Source organism: Danio aesculapii, chromosome 22 (assembly GCF_903798145.1).
Source record: "Danio aesculapii chromosome 22, fDanAes4.1, whole genome shotgun sequence".
NCBI classification, from domain to species: domain Eukaryota; kingdom Metazoa; phylum Chordata; class Actinopteri; order Cypriniformes; family Danionidae; genus Danio; species Danio aesculapii.
The window spans coordinates 32727483-32751728 of record NC_079456.1 but is presented as its reverse complement, the minus strand read 5'-3'; the positions used below and the strand labels follow the sequence as shown (position 1 = coordinate 32751728).

Sequence of the window (24246 nt, the reverse complement as noted above, 5' to 3'; positions counted from 1 at the left end):
TAATTTCATACACTGCTGACACACAGCTGTGTTTAAACCCCTTATAAAAGTGATTTTTGCAATGTAGGTCCCCTTTAAAGTCATAATATTTGTGACATTTTAAAATACATGATACAATCAATAACTCAACAGCGCCCCCCATTTACAGTGTAAATCTGTGGAGAAAAGTGGAAGTGCAGCACCAGACATGTGCGTGTGGAGTAAAACATCATTATCAACACTCAACAAACACACATTTTTATTTTTCAAACACATTTTTTGTTTATTTGCATACATTTACTCAACTGTTGACTCGTCTGAAAGCACGTCAAGGTACAGTTCATACGCCAGACGCTCTATAAATAAACTTTATTATTAGTATTATTACAGACGCCGAAGGGGAGTGCAGGTTTTAAAATACTGTGACAAGCAAGTACAACCTAAGCCGTTAAATGTCACAAAAGCAAGGAATCATGTTCAACAATAATCAAACAGTGCTTTAAAAGAGTCGCCCGATGGTTTACATGTTCGTACATCAAACACAAGTCAAAATGCACTGATGCTGGATGCAGATTTAGACCGCAAAATAAGAGTTTGTCTCGTTTCTAGTCTAAATATCTAAAAAAGCATTTTACAGACAAGCAAACAAAAACCAGGAGTGTATACAGGAACCGGAGAGTGAAATTCAATGCCTTTTAAGACCTTTTTTATAACTCTTTCCATACATTTTAAAACCCCTTTTCAACCGGAAACACTGGTGAGATTTTAACTTGCAGTATATTTACTAAATATTAATGTAAGAAACTAATCCAAAACTAAAACATTATTCATATACTGAGTAAAAATCTATTAAATCTAGCTAATTCAGCAGGTTGGCGTCTATAGAATTGCAGAAATGAGGGTGTTTCCTTGATTACTGCAGTAAACAAAGCAGCATGATGTCAAATCTAGTGGGAATTCATTGATTTCATGAGCTACACAGCATCATGATATTCGCAGATTTAATTCAGGCCAACTTAAGCATACAACTATACATTGCATAATCAAAAATTATATAACATCTAATACCTTGCAAAATAGCATTTAAGACTTTGTAATACTTTTTAAGTGCCTTAAATTTCTCTACATTGATTAATCAACTTTTAATACTTTTTAAGACCCTGCGGGCACCCTGTAAACGGTGCTGTTTTCATTTAAAGTCAATTTTAGGGAAAACATTTTGCTAACATTTTCAAGACCATGACAAAAGCCAATAGATCCAGATCTCCTTAATGTAGTTCTAGGCATTACTGGTTTTGAGACGGCTAAAAGCACAGCACAGAAGGACACTAGTTCAAGTCCCGGCTGGGTCAGTTGGCGTTTGCATTTTCTCCCCGTGTTCGAATGGGATTCCTCTAGGTGCTCCGGTTTCCCCCACAGTCCAAAGACATGCGCTATAGGTAGGCCCACATGGAATCTGCGCGTGCAGAATTCCACAGATTTTCCGCAGAATTCAGCAGGTTTTTAGCCCATCGTTAATTCTGTTTATTTACTTGAGTAAATGTGTGTAAATCTATATTTATTCAGTTTTTAAATTAATTACAGTAATATTATTGACTAATATGAAGATGTTCATCTGATTTATGTACAATGCAGTTTGTACAGTAATATTTTCTGTCTTTGAGTAGATATTATATGAGAGACTTGCTTTGTTTACCAAATAATGTGAATCTAATTGTATTTGCGTTTTAAACATTAAATAAAAGTTACAAAGATATTACTTTTTATTTCACATATTAAGGTTTTAGTAATGATACTCCCAAAATAATTACACAGATTTTTACCAAAAATCTCTGCAGAAACAGCAAAAAACGTCTGCAGATTCCATCTGACCCTAGCTATAGGGGAATTGATTAACTAAATTGGCTGTAGTGTATGAGTGTGTGTGTGTGTGTGTGTGTGTGTGTGTGTGAGAGAATGTGAGAGTGTATGGGTGTTTCACAGTACAGGGTTGCGGCTGGAAGGGCATCCGATGTGTAAAACATTTGTTGGAATAGTTGGCGGTTCATTCCGCTGTGGCGACCTCTGATGAATAAGGGACTAAGTTGAAGGAAAATAAATATTATTATTTATTGTATTTATCTAATATTATTTTACTTCAGTGAGTATTGTTCGTATATCGTATCGTCAATTGTTGTGTATATGTTTGTTGTAACTGCGTTCACACCGAAGGCGATGAGAGTGTCATGGTTTGCTGAGGCCGCTCTGGCGACAACAATGTCTGCCTTCACAGCTCCAGAGGTGAGCGTCAAAATTCGCTACATTGAAAAAAATCTGCTCTCCATTAAACAGAAATTGAGAAAAAAAAATAAACGGGGGCTAATAATTCAGGGGGCTAATAATTCAGGGGGCTAATAATTGTGACTTCAACTGTATATTTATAATTTAATTTTTCTAAAAAATGCTTCTTGATTTAAGGAGTTTTAGATATTTGAACTTGAAACAAGACAAAAACTCATTTCTTTGCAGTGTATCCTCATATATTTTTGCCCAAAAACACACACTTCTAGATTTCATCATCATCTGGTCCCATTGATTTGGAGCAGAAACCGTGGTGTTTCACTATTCCATAATTGTGAATTCCCATCATACCTGTAAAAACCTTTCTCTAGCAAGCAACATCATGAACATCTACGTATGAGTCTGATCTGCCCACAAAGATAAAAATGAGTTTCAGAGACACAAAGGCTCTGAGTGATGATTGTCAGATAAACATGGTTTGATCACATAAAAATACAAAATACAAGACTCCCAACAAACAATTTAAAGGGTCAGTTCACCCAAAATTTAATACCGTAATCTATTTCTTCTGTTGAACACAAAAGCAGATATTTTGAAGAAGCTGGGCAGCACCATGGCTCAGTGGTTAGCACTGTGGCCTCACTGCAAGAAGTCCACTGGTTCGAGTCCCGGCTGGACCAGTTGGCATTTGTGTGTGGGGCTTGCATGTTTTCGCCATGTTGGCGTGGGTTTCCTCCAGGTACTTCGGTTTCCCCCACAGTCCAAACATATGTGGTATAGAGGAATTGATTAACTAAATTGGTTATGCTAAAATGGGTGTTTTCCAGTACTGGGTTGCAGCTGGAAGGGCTGTGTAAAACATATGCTGGAATAGTTGCTGGTTCATTCCACTGTGGTGACCCCTGATAAATAAGGGACTAAGCTAAAGGAGAATGAATGAATGCTGGAAGCCGGTAACCATTGACTTCCATAGTATTTGTTTTCCTACTATGAAAGTCAATGGTTACCGGTTTCCAACATTCTTCAAAATATCTTCTTTTGTGTTTGACAGATGAAAGAAACTCATATACCAATTAGAAGGACAGTACATAGTGAGTAAATTGTCATTTTAGGGTGAACAGTCTCTTTAAATGACTACTGACACACACAAAGAGTGAAAATATATATATTTTGTTTATCCAGTTGAACTATTCTTCATCAATATACAGAATATATTTAATAAAAATGCCATTGAGTGAGTTTAAGTTTGCAGTCATTAATATAATAACATCCAAATAACTGCAGAAAATGCCATGATAGAGTGCTATGAAAAACCTTTAAGGAACAGAAATAAAAATACAACTTCAGGCAGTGTAAAACATTTCCATTTAGATGAAAATAATAAAAAAAACACAAGAAAGTGTGATGAATATTTGAATACGCTTAAAATAATGCCAGCATGAATCCTCCATCCCGTTTATAGTGCATCATCAATATTTATAATCATATCTATGATGTAAATAACTGTGGTTTCTTTACTCACCGACATGTTTTTCAGCATCACACTCACAACAACACTAAAGGATAGAGCGGTTAAGACTGTGAAACGCCGTGGTGTGTTCACGGGCCTCGGCGGATGAACCAGATTTCGTTTCTGCGCTGTGGGACGCCGGGGTTTTCGTAAACTGCGATCATGTAGCGGTCCCGCAGGAGATCCTCAGAGTTGCCCAGGAGCTCCCACAGGTTGCTGATTTGACGAGAGATGGTCTCCTCCGTCGTGGTCCCGTAAAACACCCTACGATTAACAGCAGAAAGAGACAAATCGCAGTTAGACGTATGGTTAAAAATGTTCAATTAATTGTTAAAGGGCAGGCGACGCAGTGGCGCAGTAGGTAGTGCTGTCGCCTCACAGCAAGAAGGTCGCTGGTTCGAGCCTCAGCTGGGTCAGTTGGTGTTTCTGTGTGGAGTTTGCATGTTCTCTCTGCGTTCGCGTGGGTTTCCTGCTGGTGCTCTGGTTTCCCTCACAGTCCAAAGACATGCGGTACAAGTGAATTGGGTAAGCTAAATTGTCTGTAGTGTATGTGTGTGTGAGTGAGTGTGTATGGATGTTTCCCAGAGATGGGTTGCAGCTGGAAGGGCATCAGTGTGTGAAACGTGGTGGATAAGTTGGCAGTTCATTTCGATGTGGCGATCCCGGATTAATAATAAGCCGTAAAGAAAATGAATGAATGTTAAAGGGCACCCATGATGCAAAATCAACTTCTGGTAGGTGTTTAGACAGAACTGTGTGTTGGTATACTGTTTCCACAGTAATACTGGAGTGATCCAAACCCAAGACGTCTCTTTTTAAAGATTTCCTGATGTTAAAGAACCCCTGTTACGTGTTTTTGAAAATGAGCTTCCATGCAGTGTGTGTAGCACAGCCCTGAGTGAATGAAAACATTCAGCTGAGGGTTAAATCTGAAAGTGCACCGTGTTTATAACTATTGATTATTTAATGAAACAGTCGACTCAAGAGTCAAATAAATGAATTGTGTTGGACTCGGATTTTTTGCCTGAACGCATCAACATCGATACGGTGCATGACCAAATATGAAGTGCTGGATCCGGTAAAACGTGAACGCACCTTTCCCTTTAGACACTAGCGGAGTGCGGGGGATCACGGGACTGATCATGACATGATGACGACGATCACTGACAGACTGAGACTCGGCTGGGGGGAATAAAGGGTTGAAGTTCATTTTCACAACAACACCACAGTATAGCCAACCGTGTGCTGTGTTTGTTCCTGTCATTTTTCTGATGATTGATACAATAACCCACGCTGAATCAGCAAAGACTATTATGTATGGGACTTTGTCAGGGACTCTGTCAGTAACTGTTACAGTAGGGGTAATCAACTATATTTGTCAGAGGGCCAGGGTATTACCAGACAGTCTCCTTGGGGGCCGGACCCCCAGAAAGAAAATCAAATAAAAATCTAATTTTGGCTTAACATTTTGTCAAGTTTCAAACTAGTATCAAGCATGTTGTTGAGACTTAGAAATAAAAAACAAATGTTAAGTAAGGGTATGAGGAAAAGTTATGCGTTCGTTCGTTTTTAAGCCTGTTTGAAACAAATGCTTAACACCGCATAGTCTGTCCTCATTTCGGAGTGTAGCCTAAATATAGTCATAAATGGTGGTTATTCTGACAAGAGACTCGGTTGTTGTTATTTTTAGTTGCTTTAATAGTGTGGACCACTATTTTCTTTTTGATCCTCACAATTTTGGAATCCAGTCACGGGCCGGATTGAATGGCTCAGCGGGCCGGATTCGGCCAGCGGTTCGCCAGTTGATGATCAGTGTGTTACAGTATGGACCAGTCTCTTCTTTCTTCGGATCATAACATGTAGATGTAATTAAATTGTTGCCTCGTTTTCTGTAGTTTGCTAAATATATATTTAATTGTGTGTTGTAAAATCGCTCCACGCGGCTTGTAACCACGTATCTATTTTAGATCAGTGCGTGTACTGTATCTCTTAGGTGAAATCTGTTTGGGGCTATTCACGTTTTGCGTCTAAAACCATGTTGAAAACACGACGTGTGCTTCTTCCTTTACGAATTTAAATGCGTTTCTGAACCCGCGATGCTCTGCTGCTTGTCTTTGCTATGGACATCAGCTGTTCCTCATACCTGCGGCGTGGGCAAATTTCAAAATAGTTCATCTTTTGCCACTGTGTGGATTAATACTGAATGTTTGTCGTTGTTATTACTCGGGGTTAGGGTTAAGAGCAGAGGAATATGCTGGTGTTTAACTGCATTGGTTTAATGCACTCCTGCATTGGGCTCTCACATACTGTGTGCTACTTCATAACCGTGGTGGGCGTTTCTCTCCATCCTGAGCGGAACACAGTCAACGAATCACAGCAGACTGGGTCATCGGACCAATCATAGCAGATTAACCTCACGCAAAGGAGGGGTTTGGGAACAAATGAATCGCTGAACAAATCATATGGGAGTCGTTGGAATAATTAGGTAAAAATAAATGCATATTATAAGAATTTGCTGCGTCCTAATTCACATACTATCCATCCTAAGTAGTTTATGAAAATACAATTAATGTGTGACAAACCATAGTATGTTTAAAAAAATAAAAAAATAAAAATAAATAAATAAAAAGTATGCCAAAGGTTTCCAGATAGTTTACCATTTATGGTAAAAATGTGAAGCGTAGTAGCGTCCATACTCTAATCGCTAATATTGACCACAATATATTGCACCTTGGACGTGAATTCGATTAGAACTACAAATGCAGGTGAAAAATGTAAATAAACTACAAACATGTTGGACGCGCGAGACCAACTGTCAAGTAGAGAGGCTGCGGTAAAGATGTCTGTATGACTGTTAATTAATATCTAGCCAAATTTAATATCCAAAGACCTGAGGAGATTTCTGGGCATGAAAGATTTGAGAATATCACATTAACCTGCTGCTGCTTCTCCAATAAGGTAGGAAATTAAATTGGAAAGAAATGTAGATGATGTGTAGAAATGATTGACAGGGCTCATAACTAAAGCTGGATTTATACTTTAGTCTGGCGCCGCATCGCGCACCTCTTCTGACTGCGTGCGCACCTCGCAAAACCGACGAGGCTTTTACACTTGCCGCGTTCGCAGTTGTGATATTCTTTAAAACGACAGGGGGCGATTAAAAGAAACTGACCGTAAAATCAGATGAATAAACAGAGAAGTAGAAAGTTTCCGGAACTACATCATATCATTCAATATTATTAAACTATTTTTAGACATTTCTTTAATGATTATAAGGGTTTTTATAACCATTCAAGATTTTTTTTAATCAAACTTTGACGCATCACTTGCTTTTGTTCATATCTCGGACAGTTTTAACTATTTAAGTTCATTAAAATTTTAATGACAGCAGAACATGAATTGCTCTACAAATATTTATTTTATTATGGCAAGAATAAAAGCAAAAAAAAAAAAAAAAAAAAAAAAAAGTACACTCACTAAAAAATACAGATGTTTTTTGATTTAGCCTGCTCCACAATTCACACATTATTGTCTTGCTAGTTTGTCATCTACTTATATGCTAAAAAGGCAATAATGGTCCAACATTCCTGACCATTATCACCAATAAAGTCTAGAAAACAGGGCATCAGTATATTGTAAACTGACAGGTTCAAATATTCCTTTCCAGTTATCAAAGAAGTAATTTGTTCCTTAATTATAGTTTTGTAACAATTAAATTGTATGAAATTTAAAATTGTAATATAAACAGTGTAAAACCTATAAATAGTGGAACAACATATTCTGTAATTGTGTATCCGGGTCTCCACGTTTGCCATGGCCTTTTTTGGCTTTAACAAACTTATCTCTCAGGTTTTTCCAAACTTTTTAACAAAAACTTTCCCCTTTTCCCATGGCTGTTGCAATTTTTAGCCAAGAATTATTGATCATCTGGTTATCTCTCTGATCACAGAACATAAAGATGTAGGTAGTGTTTCATATTCAACTAAAATCCAATGCATCGTCACGCGCACTATTCGCTCAAAAAAAGCCATGCGCTCTGCCAGCCGAAATCATGTCGCGTGCACCAAGGGTTAACACTTTTGATACAAAAAAATAAGGGACGCATACTGCGGCGGGGGCCATATCCCTTGGGGGCCTAGACCACAGTGATCACAGACCCAATAGCATGCCAGTGGTGGTAAATCACAACTTAAAATATGTTTTCAGGAAACTATGAACACCTGGACATTAAAAAAAAAAGTCTTTTATTGAAATCTGTGTAAACAGATGCAGTCAGTCTTTCTCTTTTACAACTCTGCAGCACTGATATAGCTGATGTTATGTTTAATAGTGTGGTACACTTGCGTTAACTCAGCTGCTGTAACCTAGAGGAGAGGAGAAAATACTAATGAACCTAATTTTAAAGGGTGGAATTGATAACAGATTGTGGCTAAAATATTTGTCATTATTTGCAGTAACAACTATCCAAACATGGAAACAGCACATAGATGTACTAGATACAAACATTAGCTGCACTGTAAAAAAATATATGATCAATTAGTCCTGACAGCATATGTTTTTAGGTCATTTTAACTTACTGAACTAAGTTAATAATGTCCTATCTTAATTTTATAAGTTATGCAAGCTGTTTTAAGTCAGTTTAACATAATATAAGTACAATGAACTCATAATTAATTTGATTTTACAGTGTAGTAGAGTTTTCATAAAGCCTATTTCTAATTTTTAAATATGGAAAGTTGCAATTTACTAGTTTATTTTCTTTACATGGGCAAGATGTTGTTTATTAATGTATTAAATAAAATGTTTCAAGTATTAAATCAATGTTTTTGTGCCTGACTTAACCTTAACAAAAAAATCATAATATTACATTGAAATGTGATCCACTTACATTGTATTTACAGGATTTTTACAAATTACAATTTGTGACGCAGTGTGCGAAAATCAGGCCAAATCTAATTCTGAGATGAAGTTTGATTGTAGCCATTCATTTCCCTGTGATTGCAGTTGTTGATATTGTTTTACTCAGTTAATATTAAATACATGTATTATTATTATTTTCAGACTGTTCTTTATTTCATGTACAAAACAGTAAATTACAAAAAAAAAAAAAAAAAGACTCCAGCTAGATTTTCACAGACTGGGTCACATTTTTAAACATTAAACAATTAACCTAAATATTGTTGATAATGATTACACTGTCATTACCATATCTGCGTCGGGAGAGACTTGGGATACGCAGAACTGTCTGCTTTGATTTTTGCAAGCTTTGTCATTGCGGGAATGCTGCTCTCCGGAGGCATGTTGTCCCATAGACCAGCATGAGCCACAGAAAAAGCTCTCCAACAAATCGTGCAGTTGACTTAATAACAATTTCTAACACTCTGCAGCCAGGTATTTGTTTCCTCCCACTCTCTGCAGTATTTTTTCAGTCGCTTGCGTTTAAACTCTACAACTCTGAGACGTGGAGGGTTACCTAGAGAAGCATCTGCCATTCTCTTTCAAGACTTGACAGACTCTGCTTAAAAGACCTGCCCACCTCACTGGACAAAGACTAATCAAACTAACGATGACATCAAGCATTACCCAATCAAAAGTAGGAAATGAGGCATCTTCATAAAATGCGTGTGGGATGATTTGCATGAAAAGCTACTTTTTTTTTTATAATAATTTTTTAAGTGTTTTCACCTTTATTTTTGATAGGACAGTAGAGATTTACAGACAGTAAAGTATGGGGAGCAGAGAGAGGGGAAGGGCTGGCAAAGGACTTCGAGCCAGGAATCGAACTTGGGTCGTCGTGAGCACCTCGGTGCCATGTGTTAACATGCTATCCATTAGGTTATTGGCGGCGACTGAAAAGCTACTTTTAAAAAAAATTATAAAAATACGGGACAAAATCCGTCCTGTTGTGTATCAAAATGGGTCGCGCAATTTCATTATCAAATACGGGACCATTCCATATTTTAAGGGACGGGTGGCAACCCAACGCGCACCCAAAGTGAACTAGCGGACACATCGAGTATAAACCAGGTTTAAGCAACATAACGATCTGTTAATGAGGAAGTAGTGTGTTCCAAAGCTTGCATACTCTGTTACGCACTCAAAAGTATATAGTTTTTCTACACAAAAAAAAGTACGCACTTTTAGGGCGTAGTATAAGCATGCGAATACGGATGCAGCAAATGAAAAGGTTTTATGACCTTGCATGCATATCAGCCTGTTGTTGGAGACCCCCAAAGCCAAAATACAACCTTTTATAATGCAAAATAGGGGCTCTTTAAAACAGGATCTAAATCCTAGTGATTTTGAGGCCCACCTCAACGTTACGTAGGAGCGTGGTTTTCCCCTCCCACCGATATTGATTGACAGGCAGATATTGACATATCTCTTTAGTAATGCATATAAACATGTTTAAAGGCACAAGCTACAAAACAGGTACAGTAATCTGACCCTAAAATTAGCATATTCTGCAGGGTCTAATAAATAATCTGAAGGGTATAATGAGCTGAAACTTTGGACACATTCTGGAGACGCCAAAGTCTCATCTTACATCTTGCAAAAGTAAATAAATCTGTGAGGAACCAAGCGGCAACCTCCCGCTCTCCCTTGGGAAGCCAATAAGGAAGTAACTAAAACTGCAATTCATCGACTCGCCTTGGGGGGCTGGCTCCAGGAAGTCCAGGTCATTTCTGACTGCAATGGGAAATTGGCCATTTTTACAGCAGATAAAAACATGCTTACAGCCTGGTACAAAAGATGGCTTTGGTGCATATAGCCATGATTAACCTTCATGACAACTGTGAGGGGGTGAATTTTTTTTAGAACTCATCTGTTTCGTTTTTATTAAGTTATATTAAGTTTGCATAATTAAGGGCGTGGCCACTGAAATTATATACTTGTATACCATCTCTATAAATGTATTTGTTTTATTTAAGATCATTTATCATTTATAATGTTCTTTAGACCTGTCATGCCCTCCAGAATCTGACAGATTGATTAGCTGTAGACTCTAGAACAGTCATCTGAAGCATTGTCATACAGTGTTATGCCTGGATTTTATCAATAGTCTTGCATTTACTAACACAGACTATATCTGAAGTGTTTGGACGCATTTCGCGTTTTCCTCCTGTTGAAAAACGTCATAAGAACAATGTTTAGTGGCTCAATGTATTACAACAATGTTTTTAAAAGTCTAAACACTTTATTGATGTAGTGTACAGCCAAGCACATGTGGTCAGAACACAAACGAGTCTCAGGTAATAGAGTATTAAGCGTTTCTCCCAAAGTAAATTCTGTCTGGAAGGTCCAAGCAAAATGCCGGCAGGTGTCTGTAGCTCCGCTCACTCTCCGCCTCTTTGCCCTTGTTTGGTATCCCGATGTGGGTGCGATGACGCGTGAACAAAATGGCGACGGTTGGCCGCGCCTACTTGTAGCTTCATTTGCGCTCTTCAGAAACCTATGGGTGATGTCACGGATACTGCGTCCATACATTTTACAGTCTATGTAGGGAACACATATAAACATGTCCACAGAACAGGATTTACAAAGAAACTGGGATTAAAAGATCTGTTCAGCTCTCTGTGATCAGCTGCAGATCAAGAACGAGTTTAAAACAGAGCATGGTTGTAATAAAGAGAGTGAAATCGCTGTAATTCATAATATCAGCACAGCCGCATAGAGGCAATACAAGAACACCTCATGTAGACGTGCAAAAACAGTGCAAAGTTTAATGTGCAGGTGTGTGTGCTGAGAATTTTGTAAACTTTGTAATTTGATTGAATAAACTCCACCACTAACACATCAAATAATCTTACTTGCCATATATGACTCATAAACTGGATCTCTGCCTAATCGGTGTCTGTCACTGACTGCTGTTTATCTGACGTAACAGGAGAAACAAACACACACGTGGGAGCGATGGGCGGGGAAAAGCAGCTCATTTGCATTAAAGCCACAGGTTACAAAAACAGCTACACTGTCACCTGAGCCTACAATGGGCAGATTCTACATTATATAATAAATAATCTGATAGGTATTTTGAGCTGAAACTTTACATTAAACACATAACTGAGCGAATGACACTTAATAATCGGTTGTCATAAGAATGCAAAAAATTCTCATTCACATTCATAATCTAATCGATTATTAATCGCAACTCCACATTTCAGACCCTATGACTACTGTAGACATTGCGATATCGATGCTGAAGCCATATATTGTTCGTCTTTATGTGTGTACCTGGTGATGACCCTGATGCTGTCCCTCTGAATGATGCGTATGTCGGGGTCTGTGGGCTGTGGTGGGACGTCCTGGTACTCTGCGGGCAGGTAATACGCCGTCAGCACGTCCTTCATGAAGTTTGTGCCATCGTCCGCCATCGTGATCTCGTTCACTACAGGCACAGACATGCCGAGGTACCGGCCTGCACAGACATAGAGAACACGCACAGAGATAAACAAAGCAGGACTAATGAACTCCGCCACAAATACAGCCAATAACCTGACTTGGGGTTTTTGACCTGGACCTCTGCTTCATCCGTGTGTCATTGTTGTGATGATTATTGTGATTACACTGCAGATTCTGCAATAGTTAAGCCTAGCTCACACTGCCTGACTTTAAACATTGGTAGATCACCGCGCCATTCACACTTCAGGACTTGATTTTGCATCTTCATATAATCTGCATTTGTGTTTGAGTGTGCATATACAGAGGTTGGACAATGAAACTGACCTGAAACTGTTTTAGACCACAATAATTCATCATTAAGGTGTCCGGCCTCCTTTTGTGGCCAATACAGCATCAATTAGTCTTGGGAATGACAGATACAAGTCCTGCACAGTGGCCAGAGGGATTTTGAGCCGTTCTTCTTCAGAATAGTGTTCAGGTCACTACATGATGCTGGTGGAGGAAAACATTTCCTGACTCGTTCTTCTAAAACACACCAAAGTGGCTCAATAATATTAGGGTCTGGGTACTGTGCAGGCCATGGGAGATGTTGAACTTCACTTTCATGTTTATCAAACCACTCTGTCACCAGTGTGGCTGTGTCTATTGGTGCATTATCATCTTAATATACAGCACCGCCTTCAGGATACAATGTTTGACCCATTGGTCACATGGTCCTCCAAAACGGCTGGGTAGTCAGTTGCAGTGAACCAGCGCCCATTTAGCACAAGTATTTGCCATGATATTGAGCCCAAATCATCACTGATCCACCCCCGTGTTACACTCTGGGGATTAACAGTCTGGGTGGAACGCTTCTTTGGGGCTTCTCCACACCGTAACTCTCCTGCAAGTGGGAAAGACAATGAAGGTGGACTCAGAGAACAATACATGTTTTACATTGTCCACAGCCCATGATTTTCGCTGCACGCACCATTGAAACTGAAGTTTGGCTATGAGTGACCAAAATAGCTTTGGCTATAGTTTGGCTGTAGCAGCCGGCCATGTATAGTGACCCTGTGGAGTTCCAGACCAACAGTTCCGGTGGAAACAGGAGAGTCGAGCTGCACATTTAATTCTACAGTGAGTTGGGCAGCTGTGTTTATGTTTTTTTGGATAAATCTGGGTTATCAGCAGGACATCCCTTTCAGACAGCTTTATCTGGTGTCCACAGTTCCTCCTGTTGGATGTGGTTCTTCTTCTTGGTGGTTTGCTGACATTACTCTGGATACTGCGACTCTTGATAATCACAAAGACTTGCTGTCTTGGTCACAGACTCTTTTGTCCTTTGATATGTCCCTATAATGTTGTGTGCATTGCAATATTTTAATCTAAACTGTGCTGTTACTCTGCTAATGAAACCTTCACACTCTGCTCTTACTGCTCAGTTTTTCCCCTACCGTTATATTAGGGTGGCACCCCGCTCTCTTATGGCTGTACCAGGCCCCCTTGAAGTCATGTTAATTGCATTTTCTATGTAGCGCCAGATCACGTTTTTTAATAAACAATCTAAAGAGCCATGTGTACTATCTTATTTACACAACGCCATGTCATTTCTGTGTCTACATGGTCGCACATTTACAAATTTCTGCTCTCTGAATGGCGCACGATGGAGTTCCACACAGCCACTGTCTGCGCAGAATGATGCTCCGTTCGACGCACGTGCGCTCCTGTATATTACGCATAGCCTACAGCAGCCATAACATGCGAGGAGGTAAATGATGCATGGAAGCACGAGCGATTAATGTCACAACCGTTAAAATATATACAGATGCGCTGCGACCTCTGTTTATACAGTCTATTGGTGCGACTCGCTCGAGCGATGCTCTCTTTGTTGAAAGTGCAGCCATTGTATTTCTAGTCTTTTGAGCTGATGTGATGCAAGTGGAGCGATCCCCCCCATCTAGTGTCTCATCCAAACTTATGACCTCTCCCGGAAGCTCTGCATGTCTCCACGATCTCCAAAAATTAATTAAAATACCCGGAATTAAAGGTGACAAGAGTGAATGAGCAAGAGAACAGATCGCGAGAGGCACAGTGTTGTTCTAATCATAACATTTCTTAGGTTATATAAATGGAGCAGTATAGATAGAGCGAATGCAAATCCCTTTCTCGCTCTCATTGAGTGATCTGCTGTCTATAGATACGGACAAACTATTTGAATGGTCTTGCATGTATTTAGGCCTTTTTTTTTTTTTTTACATATAACAACTGAAAGTTCTGTATTTTTGACAATTATTGCAAGTCCACTAAAAACTGGCTGGAATTATTAGATAAATAAAGCTTAAAATGTATTTATTTTTAACATGAGTATTTAATAATATAACCTGTAATGTACTTATTGCAATAAACAGTATATAGGCCTATTTCCTTTCAGTAAAGAAGTATTAGATTTATAGCTATGCATTATAACTTCTTATGTGCCAAATATGCACTCCAAACTCGTTGAGTTCTTTCATCATTGGAAATGTTTCCAAATTGCTTTATAATTTTTCGTATCAATTATTATATCTGCGTTATATTTTTTTCTGTAGTGGTTCATTCTGCTGTGGCGACCCCTGATAAATAAGGAACTAAGCAGAAGTAAAATGAATGGAAGAATTATTTTCTGTAAAGCTGCTTCTGTCCATGACAACTTCACACCTAAATGGTTTTAAGAGATGTGTTTAATAAACCATAAATGGGCCAGACATTTCTGACTTTCCATACCAAGAGGCTCTGGATATGTTCTTCCAGAAGCCCATAAAGATACATTGCAGTGACAAAAGCCGCACACTTTGTGGATAAAAAAAAAAAAGATATGAAATAAATTAAGCTTGTACAGTTCAAATAATGGTTCAGTTATTTACTGTCGTCATAAAACACTAAATTGGCCAGCGTTTCAGTTTCATTGTCCCACCCCTTTATGTATGAATGGGTGTGTTCACCTGTTGAATTCTCCTTGCAGATGAAGCGCATGAGTTTCATGAAGCCGTTGGAGATGCTCTGCTCATACAGCGCGTCTGCTTTACTCACACAAGCCCATTTCCCAGGAGGATACACACGCTCTTCATACAACACCTCGCCGAGCTGAAAAACACACACAACAATCTTCTCAACCCCAGTGACATTAATAAACCGCAGCTAAATATGCCAATTAGTTCTGAGGACTGCAAATGAAAGTGCACTTTTGTGCCCAACACTGATTAAACACACTGATTAAATCCACTGGGGGCGACAAAACAACAATCATCTCCAAATAAATGTTCCTGATAAAATGAAAACAGCTTTGATACAACTGGATATAACAACTTTACGCATATTATGCTGCAAATGAAGCAAAAGCAGAACAAAACATTGCTGTTGGTTTAAACCACAGGCCATTTATCAGAGCAAAACCACATAAAGCACAAGCTCAGAGAAACACTAGAGTTCAGCCTGCAGTTTCCTTATATAAACCACGAACGCCTCAGTTATTCATACTAATTTGAAGCCAATAAAACAGTGACACCACCCGACCTCAAATCATTTCAATTTCTGCAGAATTCCTATCAGTAAAACCATTGAGCCATTTGTTGTAGTTCAAAATAGCTTTTGACCAATTCCAGCATTACTGATGTGTTTTATATTTTAGATGAGGGAAACAAACATGCGTTATGGATGATGTAAGCAGAAAAGTCTGTGAGTTTACAGTCTACAACACACTTTGTAGAAATTGAGTGAATGAAACTGCACAACCCAACAGAAATAATGCTCATCAACAGGAGAAGAGCTGCTCTCTACAGAACAAACATGATTGAGTTGATTTGATTGGGCATTTCTGCATTTATGAGGGTAAAGCTTGCTTATGGATGTGACAGATGTCAAATTGTGCGACTTTGCTGAATTAAATTTAACTGCTTGAAAACACAGAGACATCTTTGACTGTTTTTACACTACTGTACAATACAAGCGGACACAAAAAAACAAAATGGCTTTGTTTTTTTCCATGGGAAAGTAGACATTTGCATGTAATTGCTCACTTTTTTTCTCCATTTGGAGATTTGTAACATTTTTAGATCTTTTATTTTGCTCAAACACACACTCCCCACACTGACCTACACATTCAAAAAGTGAAAAAGCATAATAGAAGCCCTTTAAAGTCTGTGTGAACCAGAAGTTGTTGAGTCTTTTGTTTTAGCATTTTGATGCACATCCTATAGACAAATTACCGGTTTGTAAACATTTAGGAAGCGAAGTTGCAAAAAAAAAAAAGGGAGAGAATGAATTCTGTTGCAGTTCAGAGTTTGTTGAATTAGAGATAAGTTATATTGATTACATAATATATATATATATATATTATTTACATGATGCTTTCAGCATATTATAACAGCTTGTCAGCCAGTGAGAAGCACAGTTCTTCTGTAAAATAACATTAAAGTGAGCGGCGTTCATCTGACAGGTCCATTTGTGATAGCACCCTCCCAATGAATATTGGATAAGAGGAAATGGCCAAGCATTCAGCCCCAAATATACAGCTATCTCATTGAAACTCCAAGTGATTTTACAAGAGAGAAGTTAAAGGCCTATAAAAAAACCCATATCCCTCAGGCTCTATCATATATTCTATCTTCTATCACATACAGAAGTGCAAAGTTTTACCTTTTCATGTCTGGAGATGGTGACAAAAGGCACTTGCTCTCGCTCTGCGCTCTGGTTCCTCCTCGTCATCTCTTCTATTGGTGCTCTCATCTCTACCAGAAACAAAATAAAAAATTTAATGAATTACCATTGATCTGAAAACAGCTTCATCACTACTCATTTATATTCAGGGTTTTTAGGGGAATTTTTTCTCATTTTTGCTGCCTACGTTTCTGGTTTTTATATGGAGTTCAGTGGAGTAAAACAACAGATTATAGTGTGTGTGTGTGCAGAAATACACACTGTGTTTACCGTATTCTGAGAGCTGAGGGGATCATTTTGATTTTCTCAGACGTATCAAGATAAGTGCGGAAAGGTCTCTCTCACAATCGCACACAGAAACACAATATACTCTAGTGGTTTAACGGATTACAAATTTCACGATTCGGATCAAATTACGTTTGTTTAGTCAGAGATCGGACCATTTTTCGGGTGAGCAAAAAAGGGAGGAGACTAATGTAATTTGCTTTCCATTTATTACAGAAACAGCACTGCAAGACACCTGGGTTTAACAAACAGAACTTAGAAGCTGTAATTAAAAAAAAACTAAAATGAAGAAGTAATCAGCTGAATTAAAATAAACTGTAAACTATTCAGTACTGTGAAAAATTCACTGTTACTACTACTGTTGCTGACAACGCTGAATGTAGAAAAATTATAATCTGTACAACCCATATTTATTTTTAGTCTCATATTCAACAAATGATTCAGGTATTCACTCATAAAACTTCATGTTTTATTGCTTGACGATTATTTTTGAAGAATTGTTCAGTGGCATATTTTTGATGGCTGGTTTTCGCCACCTATTGGTTAGATAATGTAATTGCTGCCTACAACTTTCATTTGAGCGTCGCCTTAAATGCACATGACGGTAATTTTATTCATTACTATAAACATTAGTGGTTTTATCTAAACTATAAACTGTTCTCCCAGTAATTCTGTGTTATTTGACTGTAACTCAAAGACTAAAGACTCAATCATTTTCTTGATTTTTGCGTTTTTTCAAACACGATTTGAATACAGCGATTAGAAGGATTAATAAACATGCAAATCAGTATCACTTATAATTTCTGTTGTGTGGTTGTTGAGATCCTGATCTTTTAATGATTAATCGTTTAGCTTACACTGAATGCATTAATGCAGGCTAAACAAGTAGTGACAGAAAACACCTTTAATAACCTAAGAAACCCATCACATCCTGAATAACCCACCACAACTTCTTTCATCATCATATTTTACAGGAAAGCCTAAATGCTTTCATGAATGTGATTTGAATGACGCGAGAGGCGATCTTTCTGTGATCATTACAAATTTAGGATGAATCTACTAGTAAAAACTGTATTATTCCACGGGCCACGTGCGTTCCGAACCGCAAGTTGTGATCCGTACGAATCACAGATCAACTGTGATCCGTTACACCCCTAATATACTGCATATAAAAGCCAGAAACAAAACTTATTTTGCACTGCAACTGATGATCAGCAATAAAAAAAAAATGACAAACTTTGCCTCTTCCCAACAGTAAAAACCAGCAACAATCAGGAATGCATGATTATATGGCGTCATTATAATGGAAGTCAATGGGGCAAAAACAGCCCTGAACATAACCAACGTGTAGTAAAATTGCCAAGAGTATATGTTGAGTTTTCCCCCCCAAGTATTTTCCCAAATTATGCTTCAAAATAAGATGTGACCAAAAATTATCCCATTTGCTGAAACACAGAGAAAGTTGTTTCCAAATTAACATTCAAAATCCCCCCAGAGTGGGTGAAAATGACCCAACAGCACACAATGGTTAACAGTGTTAAAAATCACTTCAAAACTGACTAAAATTCCTAACATATTAAAAACCAACACAAATTTTGATATGATTTCACTGAGTTAACTGGTCTGGGATCAGTGTGATCCGCTCCTCTGCTCAGTTTCCATGGAAACGGCAAGATCTCTTCTTTATTAAATTGATCCATTTCAGATGTTTATGTTTGGAAAAGCTGTGTTTCTGGGATAAATCACTGCAAAAATGTGTTTGTATATGCAATTGAAGTGAGATTTATTCTTCCTCCTGTGAATTCTTGTTTCTTCTTTAAATATTTCCCAAATGATGTTTAACAGATTCAGGAATTTTTCACAGTATTTCCTGTAATATTTTTTCTTCTGGAGAAAGACTTATTTGTTTAATTTCGGCTACAATAAAAGCAGTTTTTAATTGTTTTAAAGCCATTTTAAGGTCAATTAATTAGCCCCCTTAATCAATATTTGTTTTGAATTGTCTACAGAACAAACCACTGTTATATTACGACTTGCGTAATTACCCAAACTTTAACCTAATTAACTTAGTTAAGCCTTTAAATGTCACTTTAAGCTGAATCCTAGTGTCTTGAAAAATATCTAGTCAAATATTGGATCTCAGTGTTTGTACCTGTAGGAACCGCCACGTGATGCGTTCGTCCCACCGCCTGCCAGTGGGCGTACATTCTGTCCTGCTCCTCGTCATCCATTGGCTCAGAGCTGTCAGTGACATCATCGTCCACCTGCTCGTCGTCCAATCCCTCCAGATCCTCGAATGAGATCAGAGCCATCGTCCAGACGTCAACCAGAAGCTCTTTAGACACAACACACATGGGGGAAATCAATCACCGAAACAAGCAAAACCTCAGTTTAAAGGTACAGTTCAACCAAAATTTACATCCATTACTTGCCCCAAACATGTTTGAGTTTCTTTCTGTCTGTCTGCTCCCATGGGAAGCGCATTCATTCTCTAGTTGAGTGCGGGATTTATATACATATACAGTGCTCAGCATAACAGACTACACCCTATTTTGAAAATGAATATTTGTATCCACTTCTCAGTGAATATAGGTCATATATATTATTGCATTTGAACAAAACAGATTTATTAAAGGTGCAGTATGCAAGTTTGACACCTAACGGTTGAACCAAGTATTGTACTCATATTGTTCAAAATACATGCAAGAGCTGGTTGCCAGATTGACAACACCAACAAAGGCTGATTTAAATCGTGTTCTAAATAAAAGCAACGACACGCCATAGTAAATCACTGTAATATAAAATTTTTCATAGTCAATTAAACGCTAATGTTGTAATAATTACATGCAATTTCAGACCGAATATTCAAAGTAGCATGGTAAACAATATAATCATCACTGTTCAAAAATGAGCAAATATTTGAATATAAAAACCGACTTTACCTCAATCTTGTACTCATAGAGCATGTATTAGCTGTGTGAATTGGTGTAAAATTGGTTTTATATTCACACATTCGAGCTTTCGCCTTAATAATATCATTTCATAAAGTAGTCTTTGTGAATTCAAAACAGATAAATCATAATAGCGTTAAACGACTAAACGTATACAACGTTGTTCACAGTCAATTAACCAGTGCTAATGTTGTTTTAAAGTCATAATTAACAGCGATTTCAGACAGAATATACAAAGTAGTATGGTAAACAATAAAAATATAGTCGTCACAAGTAGTCTTTTTGAATTCAAAATTTTGGTAAATCATATTAGCAGTACATTACTGTAATACAACCTTGTTCATAGCCAACTAAATGCTAATGTTGTTATAATTACATACGATTTCAGACCGAATATTCAAAGTAGCAAGGTAAACAATATAAATATAGTCATCACAGTTCACAAATGAACAAACATTCAAATATAAAACCAACTTTACCTCAATCTTGTACTCAAATAGCATGAAAGATGTGCGTGACTGAGTTAAATTGGTTTTATATTCACACATTCGGGCTTCCTCCTTAATAATATAATTCCAGAAAGTAGTCTTTGAGAATTCAAAATTTAGGTAAATCATATTAGCAGTAAATGACTGTAAACGTATACAACGTTTTTCACAGTCAATTAAATAGTGCTCATGTTGTTTTTAAGTAATAATTACATGGAACTTCAGACCTAATATTTACAGTAGCGTGGAAAACAATATATAGTCATCACTGTTCAAATATGAACAAATGTGAAATTATAAAACCAACTTTACCTCAATCTTGTACTCAATGGCATGGAATATGTGCGTGACTGAGGTAAAATTGGTTTTATAATCACACATTCAGGCTTCCTCCTTAATAATATAATTTCAGAAAGTTGTCTTCTTGAATTCAAAATTTTGGTAAATCATATTAGCAGTACATTAATGTAATACAAACTTGTTCATAGTCAAATAAATGCTAATGTTGTTATAATTACATGCGATTTCAGACCAAAAAAATACTAATACAAATATTTAAAGTAGCATGGTAGACAATATAATCATCACTGTTCAAAAATGAACAAACATGCGAATATAAAACCAACTTTACCTCAATCTTATACTCAAACAGCATAAAATATGTGCGTGACTTGGTGTAAAATTGGTTTTACATTCACACATTCAAACTTTGTCTGTATATATTAGCATAAATGACTGTAAACGTATACAACGTTGTTCACGGTCAATTAAATAGTGCTAATGTTGTTTTGAAGTCATAATTAACAGCGATTTCAGACAGAAAATTCAGAGTAGCGAGGTAAACAATATATTTAGTTGTCATTGGTCAAAAATTAACAAATGTGCGGAAATAAAACTAACTTTACCTCAATCTTGTACTTTATGGAAGAAGTATGTGCGTGACTGAGGTAAAATTGGTTTTATGTTCACACATTTGAACTTTTCCTTAATAATATAATTTCAGAAAGAAGTCTTTGCAAATTCAAAACAGGTAAATCATATAAGCAGTAAATGACTAATATAACGTTGTTCATAGTCGATTAAATGCTAATGTTGTTATAATTACATGCAATTTCAGACTGAATATTCAAAGTAGCATGGTAAACAATATAAATAATGTTGTCACTGTTCAAAAATGAATAAATGTGCAAAAATAAAACCAACTCCACCTCAATTTTGTACTCAAATAGCATGAAATAGGTGCGTGAATTGGTGTAATGATATAATTTCAGAAAGTTTGTTTTAATTACATGCAATTTCAGACTGAATATTCAAAGTAGAGTGGTACACAATATAAATATAGTTGTCACTGTTCAAAAATGAACAAATATGCAAATATAAAACCAACTTTTCGTCAATCTTGTACTCAAATATCATGAAATATGTGTGTGACTGAGGTAAAATTGGTTTTATATTCACACATTTGGGCTTTTTCCTTAATAATATTATTTCAAACAGTAGTCTTTGAGAATTCAAAATAGGTAATTCATATTAGCAGTAAATGACTGTAATATAACGTTGTTCATAGTCAATTAAATGCTAATGTTGTTATAATTACATACCATTTCAGACCGAATATTCAAAGTAGCAAGGTAAACAATAAAAATAGTCATCACTGTTCAAAACTAAACAAATGTCTGAATATAAAACTTACTTTACCTCAATCTTGTAGTCAATGTGATGAAGTACGTGACTATTGTTAAATTTCCTGATACAGTCACCAGAAGGAAGTGCCATCTAATACACATATTAACGTTACCAGTTCAGTTCGTCTCCATGGAGATAAAATATTGACCGAAATATAATACATTTCTTGTAACCAGTTCAGTTTTATTAGTATATTAACCATAACATGATAGAAGTATTTTAACAATAACATGACAACGTAGCCATTTTAAAGTTTAACCGATAGGCAATCAAAACATAATATGCGAAACATAAATAAACAAAAACTTTAGGCCTTTTTCATTGAAAGCATCGCGATTTGTTAGCCTATTTCAGCAAATTGGATCATAACAAATATACAGAGCACAATATTCAATAAATACAATAAAAACAGATAAGAATAAAGATAAAATAATAATAATAAACGAGTCTAACGTTAAACTGAAGCAAGTGCATCATCGTGTGACTGCACAAACACACAACTCACACACAGACACCTAAAACTGCATGTTTTGAACGGCAAAATTAAAAAATAAATGACTTTATGATCGATATTTAGCGGCCAGCTCGAGCAGAACACGGAAATATTACACATTATTGAACATTTATCACGCCCTATGCACGAATCAATCATGCCAAAGGCTTCATATACTTTAGGTCTATCGTTCACGCTGTAACTTTATATTTAGCGCAATGTATTATGATAATAATAATTCATGACCTACTTACCCGACAGACACAACAAACGCACGACACAGCTTTAAGCGCTGGGGATTTTACAGCCTCACACTGCGCATGCGCGGAAGACCGCCCTCTCATGCGCGGCACCGCAAGTTTACAAACATATTTTATGCAGTTTCACAGTTGTTACTTTATGTTGTTTCTTTTTTTTTTTCTAATGGAAAAACAAGCATACAATGTCACTGCAGACATGTTTTATAGAAAAAGTAGACGTGTCAAATCTCAACCCAATAAACAAACTGGAGGAGGAGTTAATTCGTTTTAGCCAATCAGAGAGACGTTCTGCTTGTCAAACACACGCGCGGTCGCAATTCCTGACATCCCATTGGCTGATAGGAAGGCGGGATTTTAGAATTGCACTGATGACGTATTTGGGTTGCCCAAAACTACAGGGTTACCATTTTGTTTGGTATTTTGTCTTAGACCAGACAAATATTTAAGATGTTTTAATAACTTGTACATAATTTTTTTCTGTTTAATTATCATATAAATTAAATGGAGGTTTTCTCTCCTCACAATTTAGTAAATCGGCCATAATGAAATGGTTTTACAAATATAAATACGTAAACACATAAATAAAAAATAAATAAATACAACTGAGAGAGTGAATAAACAGTCAATAAACAGTAAAATTCATTTAATTACTTACCTGGCTGGACTATTAATTAATTAAATATTTAGTTATGCAGGAATTTGTTGATTTTTTTATATACATTTATTTATTTATTTGCATATTGATTTATTTAATGTTTTATTTATGCAGGAATTTATGGATTTATGTACTAATTTATTTAAATGGCATATGCTATTTATACGCTATATGAATTTTATTTTTACCCTGATAAATAAATAGTATTCTAGAATGGAATGAGTTATGCTGAAAAAGTCAAGTGAATTAAAGGGGGGTCTGAGGGGATTGGTTGACCTAATTAATGCTAATTACCGCTTGATTCCCTCTGAAGGACGTCAAAACAAGATTTATGTGGGATTAGCTTTTTAAATAGTTAGAAATAGATCTGTGTATTAACTAATGATATTAATAATTAAAATAATAGATCATATAAATATACTTTGACCACCCCCATAAGGGTTCATACCATAGTGAATGCGTGAGCGCGCCAAACGGAAAAACATTCAGCGGTTTGAAACCAGCAGATGTAAGTGCGCTCAAAATGGACTCTTTTCTTGTAAAATAGTTGTTTGTATCTACTTATAACCTAAAAGTAAA

At 36.8% G+C, this 24246-nt stretch overlaps 1 protein-coding gene across 1 annotated transcript; it reads right to left on the bottom strand.

Annotated features, from left to right (window-relative positions):
* Positions 1-235: 235 nt before the first annotated feature.
* On the bottom strand, positions 236-23117 carry soul4 (heme-binding protein soul4). Its single transcript, XM_056447877.1, has 6 exons — positions 23007-23117; positions 19287-19469; positions 16829-16920; positions 15136-15277; positions 12005-12188; positions 236-4033 (listed from the first exon to the last, which is right to left on the bottom strand). The coding sequence occupies exons 2-6, from the start codon at positions 19444-19446 to the stop codon at positions 3859-3861; spliced, it is 753 nt and encodes a 250-aa protein (XP_056303852.1). The 5' UTR covers positions 19447-19469; positions 23007-23117; the 3' UTR covers positions 236-3858.
* Positions 23118-24246: the final 1129 nt, after the last annotated feature.